The sequence below is a fragment of the Physeter macrocephalus genome, chromosome 1, assembly GCF_002837175.3.
Source record: "Physeter macrocephalus isolate SW-GA chromosome 1, ASM283717v5, whole genome shotgun sequence".
NCBI classification, from domain to species: domain Eukaryota; kingdom Metazoa; phylum Chordata; class Mammalia; order Artiodactyla; family Physeteridae; genus Physeter; species Physeter macrocephalus.
In genome coordinates, this window is record NC_041214.2 from 22404952 (window position 1) to 22425794 (window position 20843).

Here is a 20843-nt window from a genome sequence, read left to right on the forward strand (position 1 = left end):
GAAATTTACACAGAGAAACTGATGTGTAAAGTGCATAAATCCTGTAGTCCATCATGATTCAGAATCTGTAGGGAATTGTATTCAGAGAAAACAAAAATATACCCAGAGATGTGGAAGAATAATTCAAGCTTTTAGTGTAGATTTTCTTAAAGGGTGTAGCATAAGATTTTACACAGCAAAAAGCTTCATTTAAACAATATTTTTTTGATACCTACCATGTGCAGGCACTGTTCTATGTACTAGGAGTACAGGAGTAAAAAAATAAAAATCTGTCTTTAGGAAACTTACCTTCTAGTTGGGGGTTCCATAAAACTTAATCCTTGTTAAGGCTCTTACTTCAAGACCGTTTACTTTTTATTGTACCTGCTGCTAATTCTCTCTCTCTTCCTACTCTTGAAGTTTCTTTATGAGGAGGCTTACTCTCCGCTGCCCTCCTTCCTCTTCTCCACCTCTCTCCACTGTATGGCATCCCCTCCAAGCCAGAAAGGGGTTTTCTTTTTGCCCCAGTGGCTTTGTTGGGCCATAATAGGATGGCAGAGACCCCAGCCCTCCCTTTCATAAACATGATCTCCTTTTGGGCCAGTTTCTCAGGGACAAGGGTTGGGGAAACCCATGAAAAACATCTTCCTGAGCTCTGTTTGTATCATAAAAAAATCTTGCCACAGAATTTTTTGTGAAATGAATTTTTCACCTACCTCATTACGCTTGCTAAAATACATAAACTGATTCAGTTTAAAATTTACAGCTAACGTTTTTATTATCCATGGTAACGTCACATATGAATTAGTTTATAATCCACAAAACTTTTGCTGAGCCACAGTAGAGAGATTAATACAAATGTATCACCATTACTGTAAAACCATTTCAAAAACCAGACCCACCCAATTATAAAATGAATTTCATATTCAAAGAGTAGCATATTTTAACTAGTTATTTTTGCTTTTTGATTTTACCAAGTATATCACCAGAATTGCTTGCTGTGCTTTACAAGGACAAAAAGTAGCTCATTAAATTGTACATACAGTTGACCCTTGAACAACACAGGTTTGAACAGCGAGGATCCACTTATACGCAGATATGTTTTTACTAAATAGGAACTGTAGTATCTCATGATCTGAAGTTAGTTGAACCCGCGGATGTGAACCAGGGATGAGAGGACCAACTGAAAAGTTATAGCTGGATTTTAGACTGCTGAGGGTCAGCACCCTTAACCCCCGTTGTTCAGGGTCAACTGTATTTTTTCTATTTTCAACTCTCCCCTACCTCAAAGGCAAATATTGAAGAGTTCTGGTTTGGCCAAAAGGTAGGCAGCTGCACTGGGTAAAAGGAAGGCACAGGGAAACTGGATCACCAGTCAATGCTGCCAGAACTTCTTGCTAACTGTACAGCCTTGGAGAAGAGCCTTTTAATAACTTCTCTGTGCCTCAGTTTCCACCTCTATTATAGTATCTCTTCTATAAAGCTTTCTATGAAGTTAATATTTGTAAACTGCCTATGAAGATGTTTTAAAGTATTTTTGTTGAATACAAGTTAAAGATAGAAAGGGATCATCAATAATGGGAGATCTGGTTTGATATATTGGCCACAAAAATAATAATCAGTTTTTGGATGTCCAGTCTTTTTCATCCATCAATATAAAGCTAAGAAATGTAAAAAGAAAAGTGAGCAAAAGAACACGTAATACCTCTAGTGAATTTACTGCAAAAATCTAGTTAAACCCTAAATGCATAAGATTTGGGTGGGATCGGAGGCCATATTTCTGGATACCCCTGTCAAATCTGATTTGAACTAGTTTGTTCTTCAGCAGTGATTTCAAGGAGCCTACCCCTAAACGTGTGTTAATTTAGAATTTCTCTCTTTCAAAAAAGTAGTTACCTAGCTATTATAATATTCAATCCAGTATCCACAGGCAAGCTAAATTAGAAACACAATGTATCTGTTGCTTTTACACCTCCAATTTGGGGGGCTGTTTCCCTAGGCAGCCATTAAATTTCCATTTGTCTTTATCTTGCTTCATTTGAAGAAATGAATAGAAGTTTTATATGTTTGAATTAGCAATAGGTATTTAAAGGGTCACTTATAAAAGGAAGAATCAACAATCCTTTTGAATATAAGTAAAAGTTCCTGAGTACCTACTATTCTGTAATACTTTTGCGTTAGTGATCCTTTAAAATCTATTAAGCCACCGTATCAGTTAAACTTTCTCTTTCAAAAAGCACATTATTATTCTTAATATTTAAGGAATTAAGAATTATGTTTAATGGCATGGTAATACAAAAGGAAATTTTCCTTAGCATATGGGAAAAGTTTAAAGGAAGATAATATTTAATATTGAGATGGTCACTCAGATATGATTTAGGTTTAAACTGAAGAAGTCTTGCTAGAAAGAAAATAGCAAAATGTTCCCTAAATTATAAGAAACATCCACCTATAGAACATGAATCCTTCTTAAATTGTTTTATCATAAGAGAATGGCAGAGGTATGTGCAAATATTTATGTAAATGGAAATTATATAGCATTGTTCATAATACCAAAAATGTGTATAAAGTAAAAATGGAATAGTTTGAATAAGTTAGGGTATAGTCATTGGTACCTTACATTTAAACAAATATATTTATTAGTTTCACAGTATATTTGAAATAAGTGGCAAAGAGGTGATATCTTTAATTTAAATTTTCTGCTCATTTTAAAGTCTATTAATAAATCCATTCATCTTAAAAATATAAGCAGACACTTAAGCTATGCTTTACTTATTTGTCTTTCATTTGGCTACAAATATGGAAAGCCCTCCAGCAGTGTCTCCATTTTCTTTTTCCTAGGTTTTCCAGTTTGAAACTCCTTACAATGCTCATAAAATCATATCTGCTAGAATTGTTACCGACCCAAGTCCTTGGACTCTTTAATCAGTAGAAATTGATAAGAGGCCAGACAAGAAATTCATGCAGGGCTTTACTGGGGCTCGTGCTGCAGCAGTGGGATGTGGGGCGAGAACAAGCAGCTGGTGGCCTCGCTCACTCCCCGAGGCAGGGGCTGAGCTGGTTCCTTACATGGGGTGAGGGCAGGGACGGATCAGTGGGTTGGGCAGGAGGCGTAGCTTAGGTGGTCTTCCCACCCCCTTGGTGATGCTGTGTGCAGGGACCATGCACAGCACTCTGCTTTTACTCTCGGCACCTCAGAAATGGCAGTTGGTTGGTGGCCTTTTTGTATCTTATTGCTCATAATTGCCCCACTGTACACGCGTGTAGTTATTTTCAGTCTCTTATAGTTTCTTTGTATTATGTTGCTCGAGGAGACGAGGGTCCCAGGTCCCAGCCCATCTCTTGGTGTCACCTTGGAACCCAGCAAAAAGATGCTCAGTAATGCATGTTAAATGACTGGCAGCATTTTTTCTAATACTACTACATTTGAATACCCAAGTAGGGGACTGTGGTAGATGGACTGGGACTTTGCAAGAACTAGCTGTATTTCCTGCCCCTGCTAAGGAGCTGAAGGAATTATATGGACAGGGACCTCTTGCTTTCTTTTCTCTCCTCTCACAGCTGAAGGCACTGGAAACAGGCAGAGCCCAAGGTTTGAGATTTCATATGCAGGTTTCCCAGCCTTGTGCCTAAAGAACGGCAAGATTCTCATGTGCCCAGAGTCTCTCTTGCCAACAGACCAGGACAGATTCTAGTAAATACTCAACTGCAAAGAGCTGATCGTCATTTTCAGTTTTGTGATTGAATATCCATGGTATGGTTCAAAGACTTGCGGTTTTATTGAACTTTGCTAGTGTGTCACTATTTACAAAGGTGCAATTGAAGCATGAGCATATAACGCAGCTGCAGTGTTTGTTGCAACAAGTGGTATCCGGGTAAATGCTCTCTTGCTGTGGGATGCTGTATAAGATACCAGGGCTGCCTTGCACAGCTGCAAACCACAGCTTCCCCAACCTCATGCTATCTCACCCATGTCTCCTTTCCCTCTTAATTACACTTCAGTTGGCTTAGATTCCCCTGTATGTAGCCTAAGCCTTGAAAATGCGAAGGCCTCTGCAATTGAGTTCTCTAGACCATGTGATGTCTAGGATGTCTCCTATTACGGAGACACAGCTCAGTTTTCTGATTTCCCTTTGACAGAAAGCCAAAAGTCAGCCTTTCTTCAACGTATGGCACTTTCTGGCCTTGCTGAGTGAATGAGAAATCTGAAACAATCCACTGAATGTTAAGGGAAGATTAAGTTAGAACATTCACGACTGTACCAACTGGACATTATCCTGCCTTATATAACATTTGTTGATAAAACTATATTGTAAAATTTTTAAGAACGGGGAGAGAATTTAGAGTGGTGAAAAAAAAAGAAACCAGTGGCTCAAAGGAGGGAGGACTAAACAAATTCCATGAGCACCTGAAGCTTGTTAGGCAATGTGTAGGTGTATTTTACTTTAAATTCATTGATATTAGTTACTTTAAAAAACATTCTTATAGATTTAAAATGTTTTCAAAATTGGTTTATTTTTTCAAGGTGTTTTTCAATCGCTTGAATCACATTTGAATGCTAATTTCTGCCTGGCATGGTTGAGAACTGTTATTTTTCTTTACACCATATCAGTCCAAACATTCCTGATCAAAAGGATCATCTGGGACTGTGTTAAAAGTACAGATTTCCAGGCCTGGACCCCAGAGGTATTATTTCACTTTTGGGGTCCAGAATTATGTATTTGTTTTCCTTCAAGTTTTTTTTTTTTTTGTAATGAAAATATTCAAATCTCTGTCTTCACTTAGCTTCAGCAGTTGTTAACATTTGCCACTTGTGCACTGTGCTGTAGCATTTGCCACTCTAGATAGTTGGATGGATATATGGATGGATGGATGAATAGATGGATGGATAGATTGATAATTTGGCCTGTTTTTACTAAGGCACTTAATAATCTGTTCTAATTACTTTGCATCACAGTTATTTGACAGTTTGCAATCCCCAGGCATGAGGTAGAAAGGAACAACAGATGTTCAGTTAGAAAGTTACACTAAACATATAACTGTCAGATGGTTCTTTTTTATTGTGAAACAATGTCATACATATAAATATGCAGATATAAACGTATATGTGCTCTTTAAAAACTAGTAACAACCCATCACCCCTGTTTCACCACCCTATTAGAACTAGAACATTAGCAGGAACTTAAGCCCCTTGAGGGCCAGAACTAAGCACTTTATCCACATCACTTCTTTTCCACGGGTAACCATTTTCCTAAATTTTGTGTTATTAATTCCCTAATTTTATTCTTTAAAGTTTTCCCCATACATGTATCAGAAAAAAAGTGTTTTGTATCATTTCCTGCTTTTGAATATTCTTAAATGGACTCATATGTGTTCTCCTATGACTGCTTTTTTTTTGTAGTGTTGTAATTTTGAGATTCATCTCTGTTGATGGGTATGGCTGTACTTTGTTTTCACTACAGTATACTATTATATCATATAAATATACCAGAATATATTTATCCAGTGTACCATTGATGGACACTGGAAATGTTTTTAGTTTCTTTTAGTGTGAACAGTGTGTCAAGAACATTCTCGTATATAACCTGTGTGTACACATGCAGTCACTTGAGGGTACATTCCTAGGAATGTCCAGAATTTAAGGTTCTAGAAAGGTAGGGGCATTTTCCTAAACCCCAGATATTACCATCATTAAAGGGATAGGACCAGTTCCTGGAACTCTTGGTTGGCCTGCAGTTGGGTCTGGATTTGTGGTGTGCTCCAGGGAACTGTTTTTACTTTTAAGACACGTAGGACGTTGTACAACTAACTCCAGCTCCAGAGAGGGAGAGGAAATAGTCCAAGACTGATGCAGGCTTGGCAGGAGGCTAGAATCTACATACTGGCTTATGTCATGGTGACATTTGTTGGGTCAACTCAGTCTGTATTGACTACTTACTCATATAGTGTTCTAGTGCTTCTTTGGCATACCTACCCTGTATTGGTGATTTCTACCCTACTGGAGCAACACAAATGACCACATTCTGTACTCTGATAAGCAGGATGACTCATTGGAAAGAACATGGACTGGGAATTTAGAAGTACTTGAGTTTAGCAGCGTTGGCCATTTACGTATTAGATGTTTTCGTTTGTTTTTTTCACTATTACATTGTTTTGTTTATTTACTTTTTTTCAGTTTATTTATTTACTTATTTATCTTCGGCTGTGTTTGGTCTTTGTTGCTGTGCACGGGCTTTCTCTAGTTTTAGCAAGTGGGGGCTACTCTTAGTTGCGGTGCGCGGACTTCTCATTGCGGTGGCTTCTCTTGTTGCGGAGCACGGGCTCTAGGAGCGCAGGCTCAGCAGTTGTGGCTCGTGGGCTCCAGAGCACAGGCTCAGTAGTCGTGGCACACGGGCCCAGTTGCCCCGCGGCATGTGGGATCTTCCCGGACCAGGGCTTGAACCCGTGTCCCCTGCATTGGCAGGTGGATTCTTAAGCACTGCACTACCAGGGAAGTTCCTGTTTATATATATATTTTTGGTTTGTTTTTAATTTTTATTTTATATTGGAGTATAGTTGATTAACAATGTTGTATTACTTTCAGGTGTACAGCAGAGTGATTCAGTTATACATATACATGTGTCTATTCTTTTTCAAATTCTTTTCTCATTTAGGTTATTACAGAGTATTAAGCAGAGGTCCCTGTGCTATACAGTAGGTCCTTGTTGGTTATCTATTTTAAATATAGCAGTGTGTACATGTCAGTCCCAAACTTGCAATCTATCTCTTCCCCCACGCTTCCCCCACTGGTAGCCATAAGTTCGTTCTCTATGTCTGTGCGTCTGTTTCTGTTTTGTAAATAAGTTCATTTGTATCACTTTTTTTCAGATTCCACATATAAGCGATATCATATTTGTCTTTCTCTGTCTGACCTACTTCACTTCGTATGATAATCTCCAGGTCCATCCATGTTGCTGCAAATGACATTATTTCGTTTTTTTTAATAGTTGAATAAGATTCCATTGTATATATGTACCACATCTTCTTTATCCATTCATCTGTCAATGGACATTTAGATTGCTTCCATGTCTTGGCTATTGTAAACAGTGCTGCAGTGAACATTGGGGTGCATGTATCCTTTCGAACCATGTTTTTCTCCAGATATATGCCCAGGAGTGAGATTGCTGGATCATACGGTAGTCATATGGTAGCTCTGTTTTTAGTTTTTTAAGGAACCTCCATACTCCATACTGTTCTCCATAGTGGCTACACCAATTTACATTCCCACCAACAGTGTAGGAGGGTTCCCTTTTCTCCACACCCTCTTCAGCATTTATTGTTTGTAGACTTTTTGATGATGGCCATTCTGGCTGGTGTGAGGTGATATCTCATTGTAGTTTTGATTTGCATTTCTCTAATAATTAGTGATGTTAAGCATCTTTTCATGTGCCTCTTGGCCATCTGCATGTCTTCTTTGGATAAATGTCTATTTAGATCTTTTGCCCATTTTTTGACTGGGTTGTTTGTTTTCTTGATATTGAGCTGCAGGAGCTGTTTGTAAATTTTGGAGGTTTATCCCTTATTGGTCATATCATTGGCAAATATTTTCTCCCATTCTGTGGGTCGTCTTTTCATTTGTTTATGGTTTCTTTGCTGTGCAAATTGGAGATAATATATGAAAAGTGCTCTGCCTTTTCCTGACATTTGATAAGCATTCAATATGTTATAGCTTTTGCTGATGTTTTCACCTTGTTATTTGTCATCGCCCAGAACTCAGAAACCTGAAATACTGAAATTCCTTTCTCTAATAATCTTTTCCCCTTGATTGAATTAATGAAATCAATGAACTCTCTCCCCAACCTCCACCCCTTGTTTCAAATATCATCCCCACTTCTAGATCACTTCTCTGAGTTATTCTCATAATGTTCACATATACATGTTTTTATTTAAATGTTTAACATGTCTTCTCTTGGACTCTTCTTAAACATAACATGTCCCGATTTAAACTTTTGATTCCTGCCCTCCCCAGGCCCAACATTTTCCCGCCATCTTCCTCTCTAGGTCAGCTAATGGCATCACCATCAGCTCGGGTACCCTGGCTTAAAAAGTGAGACTCCTCCTCAACTCCTCTCTTTACTTAGTCCATCAGCAACTCCTGTGGGTTCTGCTTCCAAATCTTGTTAAGCATCTGACCGCATCTGACCCTCTCTCGTGTCACCTCCCCAGTCTAAGCCAGCGTCAGCTCCCACCTGGATTACTGCTGCCAGTCCTCCCCCACTGCTTCTACTCCAGCCCCTCAAGACAAAGTTTAAATCAGATGTGATCACTCCACTGATTAAAGCCCCCCGAAGACTCTCCAGCTGCAATTACAACAGATTCCAAACATTTTGCCATGAGTTTCAGGTGTGATCAGAGCTCTGTCTCCACCTCTGACCTCGGTTCTCTTCTTTCCCTGTGTTCCAGTCACACCTGACCTCTTTCTCTCCCTTGCTCTTTGCCCAAGCTCATTGCCATCTCAGGGCCTTTGCACTTACTTTCTTGTCTTTTGGGAACTCTCTTCCTGCATTTTTAGTATAATGCTTTCTGTCATAGTTCAGATAGCTGAAAGGTCACCTCCTGAGAGAGCGTTTCCCTGACCCTCCTCGAGCTCCTCATCCATGTTTTTCTTAATCTTTAACTTTGTTTTCTTCATAATTGTACTATCTACATTTAATCTTAAATATTTCTTGATATGTTTCACTCCACTAATATATAATCTCCAGCAGAGTGTCCATCTGGTTTACTGCTGTATTTTCAACACCTATAATAGTCCCTGGTACATAATAGATGCTCAGGAAATATTTGTTGAATTTATGAAGGAATGAAAGAAAGGTAAATGGGGACTAAAATATCACAGGACTTGTTACATGTATCACTAAATAATAATACTAACTATATAAATATATTTTTAAAGGTATAAAATGTGTTTTTTTTCAGGATTAATTAGAATTCTTCAAATGTCAGGTAAGTTTTTGTGAATAAATTTTCATATGCTTTATTTTCAAATGTGAACTGTGTGATTCCTTTTCTTAAAAAATTGGAGATTATTTCATTTTGAAATCACTTGTTTAATATTTGAAGAATATATATATATATATACACACTCATTTGTTCATTTATATATATGAACATTCCTCTTTATCTTTGACAGAAAAGGATTAAAAGGGTTTTATACTGGCATATAGGTACTGCAAAAATCTCTAAAGTATGTGGGGGAAAGTTAGGTAAAGGAAAAATACAGGTAGGAGAGTAAATCTGCAAAGAGAGGTAATAGTAATAAAAAGCCTGTGATGGCAGCTTGCCTTTACAGAAGGCGGCTCAAAAGTAGCCCTGCTTTTTCAAGCAATGTAGGAGATGATACAAGGAGAGAAACACCACATCTGTGGGATTTGTGTTTCTTATGAGATAAAAGTCAACCAGTTAAGAGACTCAGGACTCCCTTCTAGTGAGTAATTTCTCTAATTTCAACAAGAGGACAAGCTATAACATAATGAAAAGTGACTGCAGTACCTCCCTTGCAGCAATTACAATGATCTAGGTTGCTTTTAGGCAGAATATGGTAAAAGTGTGACTCACTGGAGATGAAGACTGAACCACCTCCAGCTGAGTTGTGTGTAGCATTACTGCTGTTTAAAGTATTAAGTATTCATTGTGTTATGTTTTAAATTTATTAAGTATTCATCATGTTATGTCTTAAATTTATTAAGTATTTATCGTGTCATGCTTTGAATTTATTTAAACACAGCCATTTTCCAAAAAGGATTCGGGAATAAATCAGATGCACTCTATAAATGACTGTACTCTCCCTATTATATAATAGGAGAAAGAAGTTTTGCTGCTGTGCAAGGAGTTTATGTAGGTAGGAATGAGCATTAGGTCAGCTGAACACTAGCATGAAAGCTTTTTGCTTTGATCATAACAATATAATAGCTTAGTTTTATTTTTAAGTCCATATTCAGGCTAAAAATTCATCAAATATATTAATAGGTTGATGTCTAATATACGTAATGAATTTTTTTTTATAAAAAATGAGTGTATATCATGTTGGTTATATTCATTGATGCATACCAAAATTTTAAAAATGAATATCTTCTGTAATCATATTATCATTCCCATTGTAAATCAGGTCCCCTTTCTCTCCCCCAAAATATAGTCCCCACAGACCCTGAACAATCTGCAGATGAAATGGAGAATCAAATAAAATCACCTGATCCAAGGCCTGGTGCCCCTCCTGAGTACAGTTCCCATTTTGCACCAGGTAGGTTAAATATTCAGAAAGAATCTTTCCCCTCTCTGGAAAACCATACTCATAGTTAAGATTGCTTTTAAAATTAACTAATTAATTAATGGACTGATTCAGTAAATAAATACTGGATGCCTACAGCGTGCCGAGTAGTTTACTAGATGTTAATTAGAATTATATTCCTGTCTTAGGAAGGAAGTTGTGCAAACACTGATGGCATTCTCCTTGCTTGAATGTGAAGAGCATGTTGTCCTGTGAAGACCACAGAGGGCAGTAACTGCCTTTACTGGGGATTTGAGGGAAGCACTAACTGAGGAAATCAAGTTTTACTGGCACGTGAGGAATCTCTCAATCGAAGGAAAGGGGGAAAAGAGCCATACCTTGCAGAAAGAACAATATGTCCAAAAGCTCAGGGTCATGAAGGTCTGGTTGGGACAGGTGGCAGGAGAAGTGCAGAAAAATGGAAGTGAATGGCTTTGAGTTCTGATTCAGGAGCTTGTAGTTCGGCAAATATTTTCATAAGTCTGAATACACAACTCATACTGTACTCAGGGACTCAGGAAAATAGATACTCCTAAGAATTTGGGCAATATGTAAATTCTTTAAAATTAAAAATACTCTTACTTTTTCACTTGGTCATGGCTAAAAAAACTAAACAAACAGTATTTTTCTCGCATGAACATGCTTATGATAGATTTTCTTCTTTTTCCAGAGAACAGCAAAACATCCACAGCTAAGCCAAGCTGTTGAAACTTAACCTTAATCCTGACTTGAAGTGGAAGCTTTTAAAAAATCTTCTCTTGCTTTTCTACCAAATTCTAGCTACTGTTGTCTTTGCTGCTACTTTTGCTGCCTAGATCTCATATTCAAAGATGCCTGTGGGTTTAATTATATGCAAATTGCAGGTTATTGTTTTTAGAGACACACAGACACACAGCATGGAGGGTGGGTGGAGCCCTCTGGGTGCTGAATTTTGATCCTTTGCAAGATGACAGCAGTGGGGTCTTCTGGATTCTGCAGCTGTTAATTCAGGTCACCACGGACCGTGTTGTGATGTTCCAGACTAAAAGGCAAACTGGAGATATTTCTTTATCCTGTTATTCTCATAAAGAGATAAAAGTGACATACTATATGTTTATATAGCAAGGTCTGTTTTTAATACCAAATAGTTTATATCTCTATGCATTTATATCTCTGTGCCTTTATATTTCTAATAATACGGTTCTTGTTGGTATATGTCGAGACTTTGAGAATGTTAGGACCCTTGACCTTGTGCATTAGAGTGTTACGTTCTCAACAGTTGTGTGCCTCCCCTTCCCTCTCCCCTCTCCCTTTTTAAGCTGCTTCGCAAGATTTGGAAGCTCCGTGATTTGCTTTTTCTTTCCTTTCAGTGGGTAGAAGAATGGTTGGTTGGTTGGTTGCTTGCTTGCTCACTTGGTTGGTTCTTTGTTTTTCAGTTATGCTGTTAAACTAAAAATCTCTGTTAAACCCCCTTACTGTTCATGTGACTGTTCTCTTTCTGGTGTTTGACCAGTGATGCCGCGAGTTCGGGAAGATCTTCGCTGAACATCCCCTATTGTTCATCCATTGTCAGTGTTTTATGTTGACTGTGTGAAGGACATTAAAGTCCTAAAACATCTAAAAGAAAACACCTCTTACTTTTGACTAAGGAAATAGTTTTAATCAGGATTATATTCAAATACATTTTAGTGATTTAGAAAATGATAAAAGTATAGTGATATTTCTTTAAATATATATTTAAGTGTTTGTTTAGAGGCAGAAACCAGTGAGTTAGGCTGTGAAAGAGCACAAGAAACCCCAATATCCACAGGATGATGGCCAGGATGTTGTCTTGGCTCCAGACATATGATTCATGGAGCTCAGGTAGCCTTTGCCCCTGCAGTGTTTTCTGAAAACAGGGCTTCCTTTTCCCCTTTCCCTCATGTGTATGCATGTTGTGTGAATCTGATCCAGTATAACCCCTCATTATGGCTTAAGCCCTGCTAAATCCAAGTTTCTGACAACCCTACATTGTAATATCGCTATATATACATTTCTCTATGTTTTACTTCAGTGGCTGTCAACATTATCTACATAATCTGTCTTAGATTCCCCAGTCACTATATCCAAGAACCTAGGTTCCAGTAGAACAGAAACTCCACCGTTTCTAAGAAGTAAACATTGGTTATAACTCATGTTCTGCTCATCTGGGAAAGTGTCTGTCTCTTCCTTTCTGTATCAAAAAAATAGCCCAACTCATGAATTTTCAGTTATGAAAATCAGCAACAAAAATTCACTGTGATCACCATCTAGTGGCTGAACTATATACTTATTTATACTGATGCAAATTGTGTGCCCTTGATTCACATTAAGGAACTTGAATACTATGCTTGATATTTTAGCTTTAATGAATTTCTTTAAATTCAATTATGTAATTCCATTTGCATTACATTACTGGATATTTGTTACCATTGAAAATAATTTTGGGCCAAATATGTTTAAAAGCATAGTTAATAAAGAAGCCTTTGTTATATGTAGTCTATTTAAAGAGGAAAATGACATACTTTTTTGAAATAAAAAAGGATGGTAATATTCAAAATAACTAAGAAAACACAAATCCCATAAAGCAGTATTTCTCACACTAGCATTGGTAGGAAAATACTCCATAACAGAGTTCTTTATTTAAATAAGTGTGGGATACTATAGTTACACAAGGTTAAACATGTTTTGTTTTGTTTTCCTGCAGAACAATCAGAACCCTTAACGGCAATTTTAAAGCTTAAAAGAGAGTATAAAACATACACCATTTCCCACACGTAATTAGATTATGGTTTTTTCTTCACTTCTCTTAACATCTCTGAATAATACATACTTATAACAAAAATCATTTGGTTACATACATTTGTATACAGTTTTTTTTAGAAGTATAGTCTCTAAACTGAATAGCACCATAATCTAAATTGTAATTTCCTTTCTAATTTATTGATCCTCAAATTTTGTTCCATGACATACTTTTATCGTAAAATCACATGGTTAATAGCAGAAGAATTAATCATCAACTCATTGAAATGATATAACAATTAGTATTTTTGAGATAGTTTATGTGACTTTTTAGGTGCATTGTATGCTTTTTAATAATAGTTCTAAAAAAAAAAAGAGGAGGATATCCGATTTCCAATCCAATTTGGATACTCTTTAAACACAACTCTTAAAGGAATTAAAGTCTATTCTTCACAACAAACTGAAACATGAAATCTCCTCCATTTTTTCTAAAGACATTAGCACTTTTTTTCTCACTTAGCTCTAATTTAACATTGTTTCTAGTTACCATTATTTTTCCGTTAGTCTCTCCTGACTCCTGGTCTCTGTCAAGAGCTCTGTGTCCCCTGCCCTTGAAAACCAGTATTCCCCAGAGGTCCTTGGGCCACTCCCCTGTCCAGCCCTGCCCTGCCCTGTCCTCTCTCTCACCTCTTCCATTCACCTGTCCTTTTACACTCTGCTGAGTTATACTGGGAATACCCCATATGGTTTCATTTGCCTTTAACCACTTATGAATCCCTTAGCCCCTACCCACATCAGTCTCCTCTGCTCTAAACTTGCATTTCCACCTGCCTGTAGACCACTTGCCCTGGGTGACCCAGGATCTCAAACTCAGTGATTCCTCAGTGCTTCTTGGGCATCTTGCTCCTGAACACATGCCCTCTGTTCTTTCTCGGCACTGGAGGCCTGCAGGGACCCACGTCAGAAACTTGAGAATCTTTCCTCATATCCAGTCTATTACCAACACAATATGTCTCTTAAACGTAGATTGTTATTTCTCCACTTTCTACTCTTTTCATCACAATGAAACTTCCTTACCTCACATCTAGACTCCTGCAGGCACCTCCTTCCTAATCTAACCTTCTCGTTCGTTCATAAAGGTTCTAAATGTAAAACTGGTCACTCCACTTTACATTTTATTAGCATAAAGTTCAGGTTCTTTGCACAGAGCATAGGTCTTTCATAATCGTCACTTCCTCCCCGCCTTCCTTTCTGTTTTGTTTGCTAGATCTCTATATATGCATGGCCTTTACTCCTGTGGTACTGAGCTTCCCCTGTGCAGCTGCTCATTTTGTACCTGCTGTATCTAAAACCTTTGCTCATCGTCAAGGTGCTGGCTGGGTTTCACGTGTCAGCACTTACATCACAGGGTATCTCCTCTGCCTAGGTTAGTTGCCCCTCCTCTCTAACCCCTTCACGTACTATGTCTACCAGTGAATATGTTACAGACCCAGGTCCCTGGACAATTTAATTAGCAGAAATTGTTAAGAGGCCAGATGAGAAGTTCAAGCAGGGCTTTATTGGGATTCCTGCTACAGCAGAGAGAGCAAGAACAAGAAACAGGTGGCCTCGCTCGCTCCCCGAGGCAGCGGCTGAGCTGGTTCCTTACATGGGGTGAGGGCAGGGACGGATCAGTGGGTTGGGCAGGAGGCGTAGCTTAGGTGGTCTTCCTACCCCCTTGGTGGTGCTGTGTGCAGGGACCACGCACAGGACCCTGCTTTTGCATACAACTGTTCATAATATTTCCTTATGATGCATTTTGATTTCTGTAAGAGTTTAGTAATGTCCCCATTTTCACCCCTGTGTTTAATAATTGAAGTCTTTTTTTTTTTTTCTTGGTTAGTCTGGCTTAAGGTTTCTCAATTTTGTTGATCTTTTAAAAGAACCTACTTTTGGTTTTGCTGATTTTTTGTCTATTGTTTTTCCTGTTTCATTTCACTCACTTCTACTTCAGTGTTTATTATTTCCTCCTGCTTGCTTTGGCTTTGGTTTATTTCTAAGGTGGAAAGTTGGGTTACTGATTTGAGATATTTCTTTTTTAGTGTAGGTGTTTACAGCTGTCAGTTTCCCCCTAAGCATTGTTTTAGCTGCATCCCATAAGCTTTGGTATATTGTGCTTTTGTTTCATTCATCTCAAAGTATTTTCTCATTTCTCTCATGATTTCTTTTTACCCCTTTGTTGTTTTGTTTGAGTGTATCGTTTTATTTCCTCATATTTGTGATTTCCAAAATTTCTTCTGTTATTATTGATTTCTAGTTTTATTCCATTGTAATAGAATATACTCTGTATGATTTCAGGTATCTTAAATTTGTTGAGGCTTGTTTTATGGCCAACCAGTAGGTCTATCCTGGAGAAGGTTCTATGTGCATTTGAGAAGAATGTTTAGTCTGTTGTTGTTGGTAGAGTGTTCTATACATGCCTTTTATGTATTGTTTGAATAGAAGCATGTTGTTCATGCTTCTATTTCCTTTTTGATATTTCTGCTTAGGTGTTCTATCCCTTATTGTGAGTGGGGTATTGCAGCCTCCAACTATCGTTCGTTGGATTGCCTATTTCACTTTTAAGTGTGTCGGTTTTTGCTTCATGTATTTTGAAGCTCTGTTTTTAGGTGTATATAATTGTATGTCTTCTTGACAGATTGACACTTCTGTTATTATAATAAAATGTCCTTTACCTCTAGTAACAGTTTTTCTCTTAAAGTATATTTTATCTGACATGAGTATTGTTATTTCACTAGTTTTTATTAATGAAGTACTAATGCAAAGTTCAAGGATGAACCTTGAAAACCTGCCAAGTAAAAGAAACCAGATACAAAGGCTATGTCACATGATTTTATTTACATGAAATGTCTGGATTAGGCAAATCTATAGAGATAGCGGTTTCCAGGGACTGGGGGAAAAGATGGGGAATGACTGCTAATGGGTATGGGATTTTTGGGGACGGGTGATGAAACTGTTCTGGAGTTAGATAGCAGTCATTAAAAGAACCCCTTTGAAGTTAAGTAGACCTTACTATCTTTATGACCTTAAACAATAATAACAGTAAACATAGTAACAAAAAATTAACCATGCTAATTATATGCTAGGCCTTGCGCTAATCCTACTATAACCTAATGAAGTAGGTATATTATTATCTCCAAAGAAGGAAGCTAATGCCTAGAGGCTAACATGTTAACTTGATATTTCAACCTTACTTCTCTACCTCTGAAATGGGAATAATTGTCTCATAAGGCTTAAGAGGATTAAATGAGTTAATGTGTAAATCCCCTTAGTACATTTTGGTACATCCTACACACTTGTAAAATGGAACACCTTGTTATTTTTAAGTGGAGGTTGTGTGATCCATATCATCTCCATGTAAAAAGTCATGCTAATTTCCAATATATTGTAGTGTTTATAATGTATAACACTTTCATTTGTTTCTGAACGCAGGGCCCCCTGGATCAGCTGTCCCTCCTCCTGCAGGCCACCCAGGAGGCTTGCCTGTGGGATACTACAGTCCACATCAGCCCACCACCTTCCCCTTGTACATGCAAACTGGTGGTAGCTATCCTATCCAGTACCAGCCTGGAAAATATCCTGCACCACAACATTCTGCTCCAATAGTATGGATGCCAATGCCAACTGTTATGCCAAACTGTCCTCCAGGTCTGGAATATTTAGCCCAGGTATTCCACACAAATCCAAATTATTTTCTTACAAAGTATGACTGGGGGTCCAACAAGAAGAGACTGGATAGAGTGGATAAAGGTGATGGGTCAGTGATGACAGATGTTTGTGAGACTATAGGAGTGGTAGTGCTAATTTCAGAAATGTGAATGGGGAACAAAGAAGATAGGGATTTTTTTGGTGGGATGATATGGTTTTTGTGAAGGTTGTATACTGAATTTTAAGACATTCAAGATGTCCTATCAAAGGCAGTTTAAAAACTAGGAATAGAAGAAAAATTATCAAAGATGTTAATTGGAGTGTCATTTGCCTAGAAGTAAAGGCTGAATGTCAAGAAAAGCAACATTACAAAGAACAGAACAGAATGGTAGACAGTGAGTAAATCACTCAGTGCCTCAGGCCATTGCTATTTCTCACCATCCATAGTTTTCATCAGCCAGTCCTGTCACCTCCCAAAGCATACAAGGTAAATAAAAATAGGGGACCTCCAAGGATACTGTTTCAGGTCAAGTTCCAGAGAACCCCTTTCCACAACACAGGGACTCCCTAATTTTTATCTATATGGACATTCTAGGACCGGGCCACCCATTTCAGAAACTGGGGCAACATGCCCACAGGTTTGTGTACCGCCAAATGGTATTGTTTAAAAACCCATGTCAGAAATAAAAATGTTGCTTAATGAAAATAAGATAAACCTAGTATTGCAAATCCCTTAGAAACTACTAAATTATGTTTCACTTTTAGAAAAAGCAAGTGTTGAAATATTGATACATTATAAGCAAGGGACTTGCCAATTCAATATATGTCTCCCTATCTTAGTCAACCAAATGTTCCTTGGAGTTGACATGTTTCTCTTTTCAGTTTTATATACTGACTGTTAATCCTGTGCATTGAAAACCATTGTTATACAGTTATAGTGTTGATCTTTGAAAGTAATACAGTTGGATCAGGAAAATTTGGATTTTACATAAACCAAAAACTTTATTAACCTGTTGTTTGGCACAATATTGACAAAGCCAGTCATTCAGGTACAGTGCTAGAGTAACCCCTACATTATTTTGGACGCTTATAAAATGCTTATAAGTTAACCAAGTTTAGAAAGTTTATTTTTTTACTTGATGATAAATATAGGAAATTTCCTTAGAAATCCAATATCTGGAGTCATTTCTTTTTAAAAATGTATAGCTTTAATATTGTTCATTTAAATATTTAAAAAAATTTTCTTAATTTCTCCTATTACTTTCAGTGAAGTTAAATGGGCATATTTTATGAATTCTATTTTCCCTTTCAGCAATGTTTTTAGTTAAAAAAAAATTGAAAAAGAAACACATAAAACAGGTTTAGAGCCAGACAAACCTGGCTTTTAATTCTAGCTCTACTCTCTCCTCACTCTACTACCTTGAGTAACTTTTCTAACCTCTTGGTGCTTGAATTTCATCATCTATAAAATAATGCTAGTGATACCTACCCTATTGGGTTGTTAGGAGAATTTTTAATGAGATAAAGTTTGTAACGTGCCTAATATATTTGGCACATGGGACCCACCCAGTGGATAATAGCTGTGTGGATGTTTTTAGTTGAAACACCTTGTGTGTAGGTGGAAGACACAGAGCCAGGCATCCAAGCATTTTCTTCATCCTAGGCTTTTATTTTTTATTTTTTATTTTTGTCTGTACCTTAGTTCCCCGACCAGGGATTGAACCCATGCCCCCTGCAGTGGAAGTGTGGAGTCTTAACCACTGGACCGCCAGGGAAGTCCCTCTCAGAGTCTTTTTGCCATCTCGTGTGCAAATTACATGAATCATTATCAGGACTATCCTGACACTTTAACATCCAGAGTAGCAGGTTTACATTATTTCTAGAATATTGGCTTGGCCAGTGACTCCACACTTTGTTAGAACTGCTTCTTAACAACCGTAGTATCTTATTGGGTAAACTTCTTTCACAGTAACAGGCATTTCTTTAGAATATTTTGCTCAGCAGTAGAAGCTCTTACCAAGCAATGAATATTTTTACTTTTTAGTTATAGATGTTTAAGAGTCCCTAGAGTTTTTCAAAGGGACTGTAAACCACCCTAGTGGCCACTTTTGATAATTTTGTAAGACATGTTTAGGCCCTCTCACCTGATTGTGTTTTCATAAAAGAAAAATTTTTTAATGAAAGAAAGATTGTATCCTCTCTATACCCTCCTGTAATGGATCATGCCACAAAACGTTTATGTCAGGTCACATTATTTTAAATTTTATTTATTACCACAGTAATGCAGTGTTCATTAATTAATGTATTCAACAAACATTTGGTAAAATATGGCATTTCAGGCAATATTCTGGGCTCAGGAGTTAGGAATGATCTAATGATCTAAATTATCTAAAATTATATAGATATGAGTAGTCTGTCCTTAAAGGGGTTTCTTTTCTGCTAGGATGTTCTCAAGTATAACAGATGATGGGCCAAAATGTTTATCTTTACAGTGATTCCTAAGTAAAGTTAGGGTAGAGGTTGGTCTAATGGTATTACCAACCTCCCTTTTCAAGGGATTCCATCCTTGGAGAATGTTTCCTCTCCTTTGCCCTAATCCTATTCACATGCTTCCAGCTCTCTTGGATCTTCCCCTATTAAAGTCTGCACTTAGGGAAGACCCTGGCATCAGCAGCCCAAGTGAATGGAAGTCAGTGTGTTAACCTCTTTCAGAGGTACTGTGAAGTAATATGAGATCGGACATTCCTTTGCAAGGTCCACCCTGCCTCATTCACTCTCCCTAAGCCACTGAGAAAATTGGCTTCTCTGTGGCTGGTCCATGTTAAACTGTCCCGAACTTCCTGACAACTCCAGTCTGTGGGTGACATATCAGAGAGACCAATGAGTAGGAACTGAACTAGGCAACATAGCTTCTTCTAGGTGCTGTTACTGAAGCAGGAAGATGATTTTCTGGTATTTTAGAGAATTGTTTCAATATTTTACAGTGGACCTGGAGGAAAGTGTTCTATCTGGACAGCTCTGCTAATAACCATCTGATCAGGTGCAGATGGGCTGATTTTGCTTGATAAAAATGTTTTTGATTCCATTCAGTTTCAGAAAGATATTTTTGTATCAATTGATGCATTTAATTTCTGTCTCATCAGTTTTTTTTTAATACTGGTTTGATTTGATTCTGTTATTTCTCTCTCTGCTAATTGCTTTGTTTTATCCCAACAGTTGGACAACATACATGTTCTTCAGCATTTTGAACCCCTGGAAAGTATGTATAATTTTGTAGTGTCCAGCAATATTTGAATCAGGTGAAAATTTGCATTATCCAATATCTAGTTCCTTATTTATATTGATCATTTTTTAGTGGTTCAAAGAGAAAAGACTATCCTCTATTACCCTATCTTCAAGAAAGTAATAAGGGGACTTGACTTTGTATAATTTTATCTGTTTACACATCATACATGAGCTCTTAGATTTCAAAAGGACTTAACATTTTTACTTGGTCGAACCCCCTATCCTTTACCCATCTCCATATTCACTTTTCATGGACAAGGAAAAGAAGGACCAAAAAGACTAGATGAGCTAGTCAAGGGCACCTTAGTCAGCTAATCAATGGCAGAGCTGGAAATAGAGTCTCGGTCTGCTGAGTTCTAAGTCCAACGCTGTGGAAGTAAGAAAAAATCACGGTAAACACAATGCCTGTTCTCAGTTCCCCTCACTGTATCAGATCTACACCCTCATTTCATTCATTTTACCTCCACATAGAGCCTTTGACTTTTCTTGATTGGTTTTCTTATTTGCAATTAGTAATGACCCTAATCCTCTCAGCATATTTCATAAGCCGATTAATTCATGGTCTGGTGTATAATTTCCTTTAAATGTTTTTATAATTAAAGTTTTCTTAATTCAAGTACTCCAGGAATATTGTTTCCAATCTTTGCTTCTATGTGGAAAAGTTTTAAAAATCATTTTACACTGAACTTCTTAAAAGAAATGTTTTAAAATTTCAAAATTACTTATATACTTAGGGCTTCCCTGGTGGCGCAGTGGTTGCGCGTCCGCCTGCCGATGCAGGGGAACCGGGTTCGCGCCCCGGTCTGGGAGGATCCCACATGCCGCGGAGCGGCTGGGCTCGTGGGCCATG

General features: G+C 37.7%; 1 protein-coding gene across 3 annotated transcripts in view; it reads left to right on the forward strand.

Moving 5' to 3' along the window:
- Positions 1–20843, forward strand: part of PLSCR4 (phospholipid scramblase 4) — a 37226-nt gene that overhangs the window by 9882 nt on the left and 6501 nt on the right. The window contains exons 3-6 of one of the 3 annotated variants that reach the window (XM_028488923.2): positions 8935–8961; positions 10124–10255; positions 16493–16728; positions 19925–19967. In XM_028488923.2, the coding sequence (XP_028344724.1) occupies positions 8955–8961; positions 10124–10255; positions 16493–16728; positions 19925–19967 (418 nt within the window). In that variant the 5' untranslated portion in view covers positions 8935–8954. The remainder of the gene's footprint in view (positions 1–8934; positions 8962–10123; positions 10256–16492; positions 16729–19924; positions 19968–20843) is intronic. The other 2 variants (XM_007120079.4, XM_028488933.1) reach the window with 2 other exon arrangements.